Source organism: Carcharodon carcharias, chromosome 22 (assembly GCF_017639515.1).
Source record: "Carcharodon carcharias isolate sCarCar2 chromosome 22, sCarCar2.pri, whole genome shotgun sequence".
Classification (NCBI taxonomy): Eukaryota; Metazoa; Chordata; class Chondrichthyes; order Lamniformes; family Lamnidae; genus Carcharodon; species Carcharodon carcharias.
This window is the reverse complement of record NC_054488.1, coordinates 9,613,733-9,629,540: the sequence shown is the minus strand read 5'-3', so window position 1 is coordinate 9,629,540 and position 15,808 is coordinate 9,613,733. Positions and strand designations below refer to the sequence as shown.

Genomic DNA, 15,808 nt, shown 5'->3' with positions numbered 1-15,808 from the left:
TTAACTTCTGTAAATAAAATATTCTTTCCCAACATCTCCATAAGTTTCATTGGTTTCTTGTGCTCGAGCGAATTGAGTACAAGATTGTTGTCCCTGCTTTCAAATTCCTACGTGGCCTTGTAGCACCTATTTTAGTGATTTCCAACCATATATTCCCCACACACACACACACACACACACACACACACACTTTAGTCCTCTTTGGCTGGATTACTCCTTGTTGTCTGTTCACTTTGCTGTGTTAATGGTGGCTGCTATTTTAGGCACTAGGGACCAAATTATTAAACTTCTGTGGGAGTGGAGGTGAACAGGCTGCAATTCACTTCTGGGCCATGTTGGTTCGGGCCGAGGGTGTTGAGATGACAGCTTCCTGCCCACAAGTGTTGGGTGGGTAGCCAATTAAACTCCTTAATTGGTCTATTAAGGCCAGTGTGCAGAAGCCAACTGGAGTTTTCTGGTTGGCAGTTAGGCACCACACCCCCATACCGTGTCCACCCATTTGTGTCGGGGTTTCCCCTTCAGATGATGGCCAAGCAGCTGTGGCCTTTTCTTAATTTTTAGTTGTTAAAAAGCCTTCATCTTCAGGTACCCTCTTGCTCACATAACTAGATCAGCAGCTCTCACGTCTGGTGATGTGACTGCCAACATGCCATTGCTGGACTTCCAGCCTCGGGAGGCTGCCCTCCATCCTTTTTTGGACAGTGAGCCTACACTTTGGCTACTAATTGACTAGCTCTTCAAGTGTCATATCGGACGACAGGCACTGACTGGACATGGAATCGGGACCCAGAAATACACCTGATTAGGGGTCCTGACCCCAGAACAAAAATCCACCTCAAAGGCTCTGCTTTCTGGAACATCTTCCTTGTACCACTCCACCTTAGATCCTAACTCCTGAAAACTTCTCTTTTACTGTGTATTCAGTCTGCCCCTTACAACCATTTCCATTTTCCCTTTCAATCCTCCTCAGCACTTACCATGTTTTCACTTGAGTGTAGAGAATTTAAGATATCCTCCTATACATGACGAGTGTGACAGAGATGCATGTTGTTAGATTAGATGTGTTTTAATGTTTTAATGTTTCATACAGTGAACCTGTATGAAAGCTATCTTTTATAACCCATTCCATTATTTCTTTGGCAGCTCTATAGATCAATGTGATAAGAAAGGCTTATATGCATGCACATGATACATATTTTTGGCAAGCTTCTGATAAATGTTTTTCACTGTGTTAAAGCAAAATGGTTGTTTACGAATACAGTTAAACAATCTAGATTACATTGATCAAGGAATTCTTAAAAACTTTTTCCATTCACACATCTTTCTTGGTTGAGTGCGATATAATGCATTTAATTTGCTGAATATACTTGTAATATTAAATTTTTTTAAACGTGTTAAGCACATCAGTATTGACTTTGAACAAGCATGTGGCAACCTGTGCTAAGCTCTTGGAGACACATACCCACCATGCCTGGTGAATGTAGCAGTGATTTGTAAGTTTGGACTATTATAGCTAGATGTTAGATCATTAAGTAATATATTTCCAAATTATTGAAATCCTTAATAACAGATGCCGTTTAGCCAACTTAAGTATTTCTAAAAAAAGAGACGTCGAAGCTTTTCATCTTGCACTCATCAGGACACTTCACAAGAATACCAATATATGGGGAAAGCAATTTATACTGCATGTGAAGAGTGCTGATTGGTTGGCAAGCGGACTCTGGCAGAGGCATTGCCAAGGAGAATTGTACCAGTGATAGTGATTGACAATTAATTGCCAAGCATTGTTTGAAATTTAAACCAGGCAGCTTGACTCTGATTGGTGAAGGCATTGCCCTGAGGAATGAGTTCATGAATGGCTGTCACTTATTTTGTTTAGCTGAAATAGGTACAATGTGTGTGCATGTTCTTTCTGTCTACAAAGAACAGGGCCCTGTATATTGGTATATGTAGCTTCCAATGCACACAAATGCACCACATTGCTATTCTGATTGACAATCTTAAATTGGTTGTCAGTGTCATTCTTAGCACACTGTGGATTATTTAGCAAATGTTGTCCAATCGCAGAATCACATCTAATGTTGGATACTGTTTTGAGTTTTACAAGCACAGGCTGGTTGGGTACGGTCTGTACCTTGCCTGTTACAAACAGTGGCTAGGACATGCTGTTTGATATGATCCGCCAGTGTTTGGGACATATGGCTGACATCAAAGCCTGATCAAGGGAATGGACATTGGGAAGGGGGAGGCCTGCTGAAAGCCACTCCCCTGCCCCTTGCTGCTGACCCTCCTACACCCCTCTTCCCATGATTCCCACTCCGTGATATTTCTCCCCCACACTATTTAGCTGTGGCCCGGGTCACTCTGCGATCTTGGCGCTCCGGTGCTTGTCCTTCTGGCAGCAGCCACAGCCTCCCCAGTGGTGCTGCTGAGCACCAGTTGCGTGCCTCTGACAGCTCTTGGTTAATCTCAGTGCCCTTCTCTCTCCCGACAGCCCTGAATCTTCTCCTGATTCAAATATTTATCCACTTTTCCTTTCAAAGATGCAAGACTCTTCACTTAACTTTTTATTTTTTGGAACACAAAGGGTTTTGCCAATAGCTTTCTACTTGAAGAAATTTCTCATATCCTCTCTCTATTCTCTTCGTGACAGTTTTAAGTCGATAACTCCAAGATGCTGTTTCCCTGAATGGAGCAAATAATCTTTTCCTATTCCAACAAATAAAAAGCCTTTAGTCTAAAAACATCTATTAAATTTCCTCTTAGCCTTTGCTGCTTCAATGGAAATTCAGATTTCTAACATTATTCATATTCAGCCCTAATTCCCATAGTAAGAATTCTATTAGGGCAGCATATTGCTCTTGAGTGGCCATTTACTAATGTTTTTATTCAAGTCACCAGTGACTGTTTAAATAGAGTGGCAAGTTTTTTTACCTTGTTTCTTTTCCTAATTTTATATTTTCTTTAGATAAACTAGTGGACAAATACATTTCAGAGCTTCAACGTTCTGAAGAAATGACTCGTTGTGGCTATTCTTTAGCGTTGGGTGCACTTCCTAAGTTTATGCTCAATGGCAAACTCCACCAGGTATGATTAAAGATCTAATAGTAACAACTAATTAATAAAACATTTTATAAATTGTACATGCTGGTGTGGGAAATATTACATTTCAGTATTGAACAGACCTTGTCAAAAATTTGAAGTGTTTCCATTCTGTGACTGGTAGTAGTTTTTAGGAACTTATTTGCTAGGAAAGCAAAATGACTTAGTGAAAAGACATAGAAACTAGGAGCAGGAGTAGGCCATTCGGCCCTTCGAGCTTGCTCTGCCATTCATTATGATCATGGCTGATCATCCAACTCAATAGCCTGCTCCCGCTTTCTCCCCATACCCTTTGATCCCTTTTGCCCCAAGAACTCTTTCTAACTCCTTCTTGAAAGCATACAATGTTTTGGTCTCAACTACTTTATGTGGTAGCGAATTCCACAGGCTCACCACTCTCTGGGTGAAGCAATTTCTCCTCACCTCAGTCCTAAAAGGTCTACCCCATATCCTCAGACTGTGACCCCTGGTTCTGGACACCCCCACTGATGGGAACATCCTTCCTGCATCTACCCTGTCTAGTCCTGTTGGAATTTTATAAGTTTCTATGTGATCCCCCCTCATTCTTCTGAACTCCTGCGAATATAACCCTAATTGACTCAATCTCTCCTCATATGTCAGTCCCGCCATCCCAGGAGTCAGTCGGGTAAACCTTTGCTGTACTCCCTCTATAGCAAGTACATCCTTCCTCAGATAAGGAGACCAAAACTGCACACAATATTCCAGGTGTGGCCTCACCCAAGACCCTGTACAATTGCAGCAAGACATCCCTGTTCCTGTACTCTAATCTTCTGGCTATGAAGGCCAACATACCATTTGCCTTCTGTACCGCCTGCTGCACCTGCATGCTTACCTTCAGCGACTGGCGTACAAGGACACCCAGGTCTCGTTGCACATTCCCCTCTTTCAATTTATAGCCATTCAGATAATAATCTGCCTTCCTGTTTTTGCTACCAGAATGGATAACCTCACATTTATCCACATTATAACTGCATCTGCCATGCATTTACCCACTCACTCACCTTGTCCAAATCACACTGAAGCATCTCTGCATCCTTCTCACAGCTCACCCTCCCACCCAGCTTTGTGTCATCTGCAAATTTGGAGATATTACATTTAATTCCCTCATCTAAATCATTAATACTTATTGTGAATAACTGGGGTCCCAGCACCGATCCCTATGGTACCCCACTAGTCATTACGTGCCATTCGGAAACAGACCCGTTTATTCCTACTCTTTGTTTCCTGTCTGCCAACTAGTTTTCTCTCCATCTCAATACACTACCCCCAGTCCCATGCGCTTTAATTTTACACACCAATCTCTTATGTGGGACTTTGTCAAAAGCCTTCTGAAAGTCCAAATAAACCACATCCACTGGCTCCCCCTCATCAACTCTACTTGTTCCATCCTCGAAAAAGTTCAGTAGATTTGTCATGCATGACTTCCCGTTCATAAATCCATGCTGACTCTGTCCAATTCTGCCACTGATGGTCAGCATTTTTTAAAAAATGCTTTACAAGCTTCCTAAAGTAATACAGCCCTGAAATGAACTTAAAAATAGACTTTTTATCAGATCATGCCCAGATACATAGTGGCTTCACTCCATCTGATTAAAGCACTTCATGGGAAAATTTTTCCCCCCATTGGGGGGGAAGTGCAGGAGCAGGCGTGAGCGGGCATGCCTCCGATTGGCGCCCCCAACCAGGGGAACGCTGCCGTTTTACGTGGGCTGGCCAATTAAGGCCCACTCAGCATGATGTCCGCCAGGAAGCACTATGTGCTCTCTGTGCGGGCGGAGGGGGATTCCCTCAATCGGGAGTGTACTCTTTTGCGCATGTGCGCGATAGAGCGCACAGATCTCCCTGAGGCTAAGTGCTGCCTCAAGGAGATTGGCTCCGAATTAAAAATTGTAATACAAATGATAGAAAAATTTCCCTGACATATCCCCTCATGTGACACTGTCACATGAGTTGGGACATGTCCATAACTTTTATTGAAACCGTTATTAAAAATTTAAATACCCTCATGAAACCTCATCGCGCTCTTGGATGAGGTTTCATGCTTTTTTTGAAGCCCCCCCAAGGCTCTCGGCCTGCCTGCCAACCTTAAGGTTGGATGGGCAAGTTCATTGATGACTTCAATTAGTTTTTCAATGGCCTCAATAGGCCCATTGACAGGTCGGTGGGCGTTCAGGTTGTGAACATCAGAAAACACTCCTAAGCAAGCTGAGTGGTTGGACCCTGGGTAGTGGATGACCTGACTTAGAGGCATATTAATTATAGTTTTGCACTCCAGGTCTATCCTTAAAAATCATCTGCCTCTGCCTAAAAACACATTTTTCCAGTTGTTGCCCAACTCCCTTCAGAAGGTTTCCTCCCAAATCAGTCATAATTCTGTAAATCTTATAAATTTTCACTTTGTGCTTTCAACAAAACCGGTAAGCAAGCATTCTTAAATTTCGAAGAAATCAGTGTTATAATGTCACAAGTAGCACTAGTCTCCCTAAAATGAGTATTATTAGTAACTTCACTGAAAATATTTTACTAATAATACAGTCGCATGCATGTAGTAGACTAATGGTGAATTGTGAAATTAATTTAACTAGTGCAAAGTCCCTTTTTTCATTAGCAGGAGTCTGCTTCTGTTGTTCAATTGTCCATGTTACTAAGAATGAAGTGTCCTATCTTTAAAACAAAATTGTCGGTTTAGTATATCTCTTTGATTTGTTACATAGTTTTTAAAATTAAGATGAACCATCATATTATGCTGCAATGCCATAATATTTACACAGCTGTGAATGTTTCCTAATTTGTATTTGGATATCATCTTTTGGTTTTTTGCAGGTATTAGAAGGACTACAGAGAGTCACCTGGATGACAGTGAAAGATACCACCTTTGCAGAAGCCAGAAGGGATGCACTGAAAGCCATTGCTCAGTATGGATTATTGTTGTTTAGTCAGACCAATATATTAAATGACAACACGAGCAAATTACTGCAGGTGCTGGAAATCTGAAATAAAAACAGAACATGCAGGAAATACTCAGCTGGTTTGGCAGCACCTGTGGAGAGAGAAACAGATAGTTCTGAGGAAAAGTCATCGCCCTGAAGCATTAACTCTGTTTCTATGTTCTCAGATGCTGCCAGACCCGCTAAGTATTTTCAGCATTTTCTGTTTTGATATACTAAATTACATCCTATTTTCACATGCTGACTGCTAAGGTATGTGCTGGGTCATGAGTTGGGACATGTCCATAACTTTTATTAAAACCGTTATTAAAAATTTAAATACCCTCATGAAACCTCATCGCGCTCTTGGATGAGGTTTCATGCTTTTTTTGAAGCCCCCCCCCAAGGCTCTCAGCCTGCCTGCCAACCTTAAGGTTGGTGGGGGGAAAGTAAATCATTCAAACAATTTGCTGATGTTGATAAGATTGGAGGCCCATTTCAATATTGAAAGCATGATAAAATTATGTAAAGATCACTGGCAGCTTAATGAAATCGTTAACTGAAAAATGTATTCTTCAATATTTCTAATTCTAATACTATTTCCATTATGCAGTGCAAAGCTCTTCAATTAGAAAGGATCAGTCCATCTGTTTTTGTGCAATAACTCTAGGAAAAGCAATGCTTAATTGCTTTCAGAACAAGTACAAACTATTCTAGCTCCATTTCTAAAAATGCTATTCCTATTTAACTGAACAAAGATAATTGGAGGGTTGATTTGCATTGCTACTTGTCTACGGGGAAGAAAAAATAGAGGAAGAGTTTTGCCTAGCCTGAAGCTATTCCACTTCTGCTGTCCAGCTCAAAGCAGCATTAGGATCTGGTTGCTCCTGGTCCTGGATGGTTGATGGGTTGGGGAACTAGCGAATGGAGGAAGAAGTAAAATAGAAAAATTGCAAAAAGAGTCTAAAGAAGATGCAACTCATTGTTAAATTGAACTTTCAGTTGTTGGGTTATTTTTTGATCTTTTTCTCCCAATGTTTTGATCTAGAGTCTGTAAGACAGTGGGGGTGAAAGAAGATGGGCCTTGTGATCAGGTCATCTGCCGAAGTAATGTGTCCCAGATCTATAATAGCCTTTTAGATTGTCTGAATGACTATACCACGGATAGTCGAGGAGATATTGGAGCATGGTATGTATGGCATTTTGTAACATTATCCATTCCTGCTCATATTCTAGTCTCTAAGCAGAAACTTGCATAGTTTGATGTGTTGCATCATGCAAAAAGTATGTGGTATCTGATTTCACTTAGAAAATCTCTCAGTCCTTTTTTTTTAATTCATTCATGGGATGTGGGCATCGCTAATTAGTTCAGCATTTATTCCCCATCCTTAATTGCTCTTGTTCAGAGGGCAGTTAAGAGTCAACCACATTGTAGGCCTGGAGTCACATGTAAGCCAGACCAGGCAAGGACATTAGTGAACCAGATGGGTTTTAACATCAATCGACAATGGTTTCATGGTCATCATTAGACTTTTATTTCCAGATTTTTATTGGATTCAAATTGCACTGTTTGCTGTGGCGGGATTTGAACCTGGATCCCCAGATCATTATACTGGGTCTCTGGATTATTCGTCTGGACAATATCACAATCTACTGCCTCCCTGTTATTTCCATAGATAATAAATATACTATTGATCAAACATATGTGCACTAAAATGAGCCATTTGTGCAGCAACCACTGAGCCGCTTAATATGCTCAAATTTGCCAAAATTGTCAAAACGCATGTGTACATTGCATAGACCTCTTTCCCCAATGCTGAATGGTTCAGCTGAATGTGTGGGAAATCTGATTTAACTATCAGGCCTGGATGCTTTGGCAATGTATTTACAGGCTTTCAGCTTTGTGTAAATACATTTTTAGCTCATTTTTGAATCCTGGGAGCTTTTGCTATTTGTGTCATGGCAGATTATCAGTTCCGGGATGTGCATCTATTCCTGGAACAGGTGAGTAACTAAATAAGCTTGGAGGAGGAATTGGAGCTTGATGGTTCAACAAATGAGTTGAAACTAACTTGTGCCTGTAAAATGGTAGTGTTTCTCTCCCCATGGATTGATGTTCTTCATTTTCAGAATCATATGGAATTGTTACAGGACAGAGGGAGGCCATTCAGCCCTTTGTGTCTGTGCTAGCTCTACGAATGAACAATGCATCTATACCTTTTGCCCTTCTTCTCCCCATAATCCTGCACATTCCTCCTTTTCAGATAATAATTCAGTGCCCTCTTGAACGCCTTGATTGAATCTGCCTTCACCACACCCTCAGGCAGCACATTCCAGATCTTAACCACTTGCTGTGTGAAAGTTTCTCCTTTTGTCTCCATTGCTTTTTTTGTCAATTACCTTAAATCTGTGCCCTCTTGCTCCTGACAAACTTAATAATTTTTCATAGTGTTATGAAGTATATAAGTATAATTGCACTTGAATGAAGCAAGAATTTACATTTCTCTTTCTCTCAAATATTTTGTGCATTGAAGACTTTGTCCATAATAACAATAATACGTTTTGTTGCTTCCAATTTGACATAAATTGCAGGTCACTATTATCCTCAGAATTTCATATATCTGTGCCTGAATATTAATGCCAGGTTTGCATATGGAGAGCGACATGAAGTAACAAATATCTTATTTAAGACCTTCAACTTAATTTGCATGCATGTCTCTTAACTGGCAGCCGTAAAGATCAATTTAGGATTCTGCGCATCATATAAAAATAAAAACTCTCACTGCTGCCCTGTACTGCAAAAATGAACAATACTTTATTGGTACAGTTGTAATTTCATACAGTGAAATCGTGATGAGTCAAACTCGGATGACACTAAATTCTGGTTATGTCGAACTTGTCAACCATTCCTGCCGGCAGAATAGCAAATCCCATGATAAATTTAAATTTCGCACTTGTAGTCCCAGATTGGCCAAACTTGTCTAAGATCTTATGACTGGGTGAGGAGCGGTGAACTGGCTCCCATCTATTCAACCTCCTTGTTTAAGCAAAAGTTTAAGTTTCTTTATCGAGGCTATGCCTTTCCAAATCAGAATGTATTTAAGCTGTGAGCAATAAAGAGGCAATCGTACAAGGTTGTATTGAGTTTAAGGAAGAACAAATTTATTAACCATTAAACCCAAGAAAAATAATAAAAATGCGATGTCAAGCATTTGGCCCTCAGGAATCATTTGGGCCAATACCATGTGTGTGCGCGCGCGCGCGCACACACACACACACACACACACACACACACATGTATCAGAAATAAGGGGAATTAGAGTCCAATAAAAAAAACTAAAAGAATATACAGTGAAGTGTCCTTTGATTGTCCTTGAGGTGTAGATTTTAACATTGCGACCAATTTAGGTTAGCTGGTTTCTTGGATGCGGACGATATAGGAAATATTGCAATTATTACAAGATCTCGCTTCGCTGGTAGATTTCTAGTAGAGTTAGCTTCTCGAATTGGGCGACATGTTTATTCCAAAAGAGAGAGAGCAGCCATCAGCTTGTTTCCTCTGCTGAATACTTTTTTGGCACCACTTGCAATGTGTCACTTGCAACCTCTCTCTAGTGGCTAACAGCCTTGCCTTGAAATATTTCACCCATTGTGTATTTCCAAGAGGTTTTGGGTGGGTCTGTCTGTGGCAGCCATTGTTTCAATATCCAGTATAATTTTTAATATCTATTCTTTAGATGGTTACGAGTTTTGATGGGTGCCTGGATTATAGGAAACGTCTCTCTCTTCACACTCCCCTGAAAGTGATTTTTTGGTTTCTCATCTTCACCTTGGAATGTGGCCGTGAATTTTTAGGCAGTTTACTCTGTCTTAGTTCAAACTGCAAAATTTCCAGTCAGTTGAAAAATCATATTTTCAAAATTAAACATGCATAGCTTCGCAACAAAGCTGGTCCTATTAACACACTGACCAATCAGAGCAGTGTCAGACCACAAAATCATGGAGCACTGGGCAAGCCATCATTTAACATTGAGATCTCCCTGTGAAAGCATATGCAAAACCTGCGAGTATGGCTAAACCTGTCAAAAAGTTACAAGCGTTGTCGATCAGAGTGGAGGTGAAATTGATAAATTAAGTGGAAAACCATGGCATGAAGTGGAAAGCTGGTGTTTTTGAGATATACTGTGTTTTTAGACAGATTGGGTTACATAGAAGCGCATTCATGTGGGCTGGGGGCTTCCATGGCTATTACAAAGCTCTGCTTAAGATAAATTTGGAGGTGGGAATCCCTGGGGTTCGACTCATCAAGATTTTACTGTAATTAGTTAAGACGTTAGTTTGACTCATTGCTAGCACTCACCCTGTCTTGGAAGGTATGGGTTAAAATGCCAATCCAGGCCCTGACCATGTGATGATAGTTCAGTGTAATTCTGAGGCAATGCTTCAGAATTGGAAAAACCATCTTTCAGATGAGATCTGAACCGAAGTCCGGATATCTGCCTGTTCTTATGGATGAGGATGATTCCATGGTACTACTTGAAGGAGAGGAGTGAGCCTTTCATTTCTGATCAACAATAATTCCTCAACCAATACCAGCCAAAAAATATTAACTTGCCATTCATATGATTGACAGTTAATGACATCATCTTGTGCAAATTTGGCTGTTTTGTTTACCTCCAAAATCACTGACTAAATGCCAGTGAATGTGAAAGAAAGACTTGCATTAATATAGTGCCTTTCATGATCTTAGGACATCCCAAAGATCTTTACAGCCACTGACGTACTTTTAGGGAAATGCATGTTTCCATGAATGGCAATGAAAGAAATGACTAGATCACCGTCCTAAGGTGTAGCTCAAGAATAAATCTTGTCCAGAGACCAGGGTAAACTCCCCATCTTTTCTTTGAATAGTGCCATGGGATTTTTTACATTCAGCTGAATAGTGCCGTGGGCTTTTTTTACGGTGCCACGCTTGAAGTTGACTTGGGAACATTATTAGATACTAAGGGCAGAATTTTCTGCCTGTCAGGTGGGCAGGCCCAACCCAATATCCGGCAGGCGGGAGCCGATCCCCGCTGGAGAAGTGGGCCCTGCCGCCATTTTAAGAGGGCGGCCCAATTAAGGCCTGTCCAGCGTGACGTCCGGCTAAGTGCTGCCTCAGGGAGATGGCTGACACTTTTTAAACATGTTAAAAAAAAAATTCCCTAACATGCCCCCCTCATGTGACAATGTCATAATTAACATAATAACTTTATTAAAATTTTTGCAACCCTGCATGAAACCTCACCCCGCCGGTGGATGAGGTTTCATGTTTTCTCCATTCCTCACCGGGGCTCCTGGCCTGCCCGCCAGCCTTAAGGTTGGACGGGCAGGTCCTTTAATTGTTTCAATGATCCTGTCGTTGGCCTCAGTTGGCCATTGACAGGTTGGCGGGCCCGCAGCTGATGTTGCTGCGCCCCTGCCTTCCTGACAATTTAAATGGGGCGGGGTGACGTTGGGGGTTCCACCCGACATCATCCCGTGTCCCTTTACGCGTCGGCGAACGGGCCCCACCCCCTGCTCGCCGATGGCAAAATTCTGCCCTAAATAAGTGCAGTTTTTTTTTTTGCTTGGTAGCAGCAAATTTCTGTTTGCTTCTTAAAGCCATCTGACACATTAGAAACTAAATACGTTTGACGCTCAGGGTTTTTTTTTTGCTTTCAATGCCTGTGTTTTGCTAAGCCACAGAAAACAAATCAGTAAAAAGCAAGCTGGATGTCAGCGGTTGCAGTCATAATCCTGTTGGCAACTTGATGATTCAGGGTACATAATGATAATTTATTCAAATCTGTGTTCTCATGTCAAGACATGCATTATTACGGAAACAAAACGAATACACTTGATCTTGCATTACTGAAGCACCTTTGTGATGTTTGCTTGTATGTGTTCAGGGCTAAATAGACTTCTTCCTGCAATTTTCTTACAGAAGCTCTAAAAGTGTGCAAATGATGCTTTAGTGTGAACATCACAAGGATTTTGCATATGGGGTTTGGAACCAATTGTCACGACCGTTTGTGGGTTCTGATGCCACACTGACAGGGGAGATAGTCACAGTCCGCCGTTTTGCTCAAGTTGGGCAGCTAATTGGCTGGAGGGCTGGTTTGGTGGCCAATTAGGAGTGGTGGGCGTGTGATGGAGGCAGGATTCTTCAGTTGCAGGCTTTATTAAAAGGCATGACAACAGTCATTACTATGGCAGTTGTTTTGCGTTGCCATGGAAGCCCAAAGTCCGCAGGAGATGAGGCAGAGGCCTGGCACCTGGGGCAAGGCTACCCCACAGTTTTCTGGTGCAGCCTTTGAGGTTAAGTGAAGCAGTAAGAGAGAGCTGAGGGGTCTTGTTTCCAAGGATGGCAGCAGAAGGCCACCCAGCCAAACTAAGCAGGCCCAGCTAGAGGTGGCAGAAAATGAAGCATTGTCTATGGTAAAAGCAAAATACTGCGGATGCTGGAAATCTGAAACAAAAACAGAAAATTCTGGAAAGACTCAGCAGGTCTAACTGCATCCGTGGAGAGAAAAACTCCAAGCCCTGAAGAAGAGTCATACGGACTCGAAACATTAACTCTGTTTTTCTCTCCACAGATGCTGTTAGACCTGCTGGGTTTTTTCAGCATTTTCTGTTTTTGTTGTCTATAGGACCTGGTTACAGTGCCATCAAAGGTTTAATGACCTGCTTTACTCTAGCAAGGTGAATGCAATGTAAGATGCAGGTAACAGTTCTCCAGGTCTGCAATTACCAGCAAAGACCAGCTGAGCAGCCTGAGGGTGCATGGTGCTCCCTAACATTGGAGAAATGTGTTTCCTGGATAATCACTAACCCATCAGTAAGGTCCAGAGCCCTGGAGCTGTTGAGGAGCTGGCAGCACTAATACATGCAGTCTCTTACTTAAATGGACTGCTGGCATTGGTGAGAGAGACCCAGCTTTGCCTTACCTCTTTCCCTTTTGCAGGCAAAGATGGGCAGAATGCACAGGAGAGGGCATACACAGGAATGTCCCAGCTCGCCAATCCTTACAGCCATGGAAGAGGCGACATTAGCAATTGACAGGATGGTCCTGCATGACCAATTGGGTAGTTGAGACATTGGAATACTTGGAGGTCAGAGTGAAAAGAGAGTGAATTATGTAGATGAATGGAATGGAGTGCAAGTCCCCTCACTCCCCCCTTCCCCCATGCAACAGCATGCCAAAACTTCAGCTGCATTGGGAAGGCTCAGCTCTGCAGAGGCTTCTACTGTCAGAGGTGAGTTCTCATGACCTCCTTGTGTCTCCTGCATGATCTTTTGTGGAAGGGGAACATGCCAGTGCAGCAGCATCAGGGTTGGGGGTGCTCTGAAGAAACCAAACTAGCAGAGCCACCACCATCACATCATTCAACCACACCCTCCACCAATGCAGATACACTCACATTGTTAAGTCTCTCATGCACAGTCAGTAAGGGTGACACTAGTGTGCTGGAGGAGGTGATGGAGGCAGAGGCAGCAGTGGGCAGTCCCCCCTTGGAGGACAGACACAGCCATGCCCAGCTGGCTGGAGATGCAGGGCCAGAGGACTAATAAACATGCAGCTCTACTTGGATCAGCAGCTTGAAATGTACAGTATACAAATAAGCCAGAGATTCCTAAGGCAATGCAGAGTTGTGGGCTGAGAATGGAAGACCGTTCAGCTCGTGCATGTGAATGTGGCTCAGGGCTTTGAACACATGAACTCCTCCATTGAAAGTGCCACATGTGGCTGTACTCGGAGTGGATACAGAAACAGTGCACTCACGTGCAACACTCTACAGCGTTGACTGTTCAGTCCACTGACAGTGTAAAGAAACATGGAGTAGATGCCAATTGTGCCCTAGCTGATGGTCACCTCCACCAACCCAAAACACAATCCAAGGGCTGAGACATTCACCAGTGAGGATGAGGATGCTGCCCATTATGGGTTGTCATCATCATCAGCTCCCTTTGCCCCTCAGGCTGAAGGACCATTTATGCAGTAGAGGCCTGTGATAGAGGCTGCCAGTGCATTGGCCCACTGACACCTCCACAACGAGGACCAAGTGTTATGTGCATTTCAGCCACAAGCAAACACATGTGAGAGGACTGTCTCCACCTCATCCAAGATCACAAGTAGAGCATGGCATAGAAGTGACCAGGAGTGAAGGCCACCATGTCAGTCAGAGCACCGAGTGTTTGATTGGGATTTATTTTACTTGTGAATGTGTACTTTGTAATTTATTAATAATACTGGAAACATTGAGCTAGGATCCCAGATGTGTGACCTTCCATTCTTTAATGGCGAGAAGGCAAAAGAGGGAAGAAGTGGTGAAGGGAAGCTGTGGTCTTTAAGTGGGGTCACAGACCGCTGGACAGATGTGCACCATGCACTGGTGATAAGTGTGGATCCATTGAATGTTGTGTTTTCAATAGAAGTGTTCTCATAGGCATATCAAAGTGAGTTCCAGAGTATGCAGTCCTACTGGTTGAATCACGTTTAGGTGAAACCAGATATGCCCTGGTGTTGCTGCCACTCCTTTGACTCCTGAACTGATCCTGGCTCCCACCCTGCTTAGCATGGACTCCTCTCTACAGCTTCCTTCTCCAATGAACTGTGTTGATGTAGCACTTCATCGTCAAGGTCTACTCCTCTCTGGATGACCATGTCATCGAGAGAAAAGCAGATCATCACGATGAGCTGGAACCTTGCAAGAGTATACTGCAGGGCACTACTCATCCTGTGCAGGTACCAGAAACACATCTTCAGAAGCCCAATGACCTGCTTGATGGTGGGCATTGTGAGCAGGTGGCTTTGGTTGTAAGTGTGACACATAAGGATGAATAGCCATCTCTTCAAAAGATATCCCTTGTCTCCTGGAATCCATCTATGAAGTTTCAATGGTGGCATGAAGAGCTGTTTCACCCTGGACTGCTGGACGATGAAGGCATCATGAAAACTGCCAGGATAGCAAGTGCATACATGCATAAAGCTCTTGTTGTCACATACCAACTGAACGTTAAGCGAGTAGGAGCCCTTTCTCTTGATGAGTTTTACTGACCTCTCATGTGGCAAGAAATGCTGAGAGATTTGGGGTCTTCCTCGATGTGGAACAAATCACAGTTACTGCCTAGATAGATGGAGTCTCCTGTGGCATTGATTCCCTGACATATCCAGGTAGCTTCTTCTTTTGGCTTAATACCGAAAGTATGGCTCTCTTTACATTCCTGCCCCTTATTGCTATCCTCTGCCCTCCATGTGTTCTGAGGATATTGTTCCTCACCGCTGCTCGATCCTCTGAGTACCTTAACCCCATGTCCAACTGTTGCCATGCCTAAGATCATTGGCAGTCACTGTGCATAATGGGCACACCCCTCTGATGGCCCTTCCAGTGACCGAGTATGCACAAACCACTTGCTCAGCTAACTCTGCTCATTGATGGTTCCTGTGTGCTAATGCATGACTGCCCCTCTAACTGTGCACCCTTTTATGGGCCCACCTAACTTAAGTGGCATGCCCATGATGAGCTCTCCACAGTGTTATTGCCTCCTTCCACTCAGACTTTTCCTGATCCATTGTGTAACCCATGCGTCCCCACAAAAAACTTCAAACTGGACCTTGATGAGCTGACAAGAAGTTTATTAACAAACTCAATTGGCCAATAATCAGAATCGAATAGGTTGCTGGGTCCCAACTCTGACCTCCCAAGCAAAATCATTGGCATTCAGAATGGCAACAA

General features: G+C 42.8%; 1 protein-coding gene across 1 annotated transcript in view; it reads left to right on the top strand.

Annotated features, from left to right (window-relative positions):
* Nucleotides 1-15,808, top strand: part of tbcd (tubulin folding cofactor D) — a 268,520-nt gene that overhangs the window by 191,277 nt on the left and 61,435 nt on the right. Inside the window, exons 27-29 of the mRNA XM_041216683.1 lie at nucleotides 2,969-3,087; nucleotides 5,947-6,038; nucleotides 7,099-7,239. Of these exons, the coding sequence (XP_041072617.1) occupies nucleotides 2,969-3,087; nucleotides 5,947-6,038; nucleotides 7,099-7,239 (352 nt within the window). The remainder of the gene's footprint in view (nucleotides 1-2,968; nucleotides 3,088-5,946; nucleotides 6,039-7,098; nucleotides 7,240-15,808) is intronic.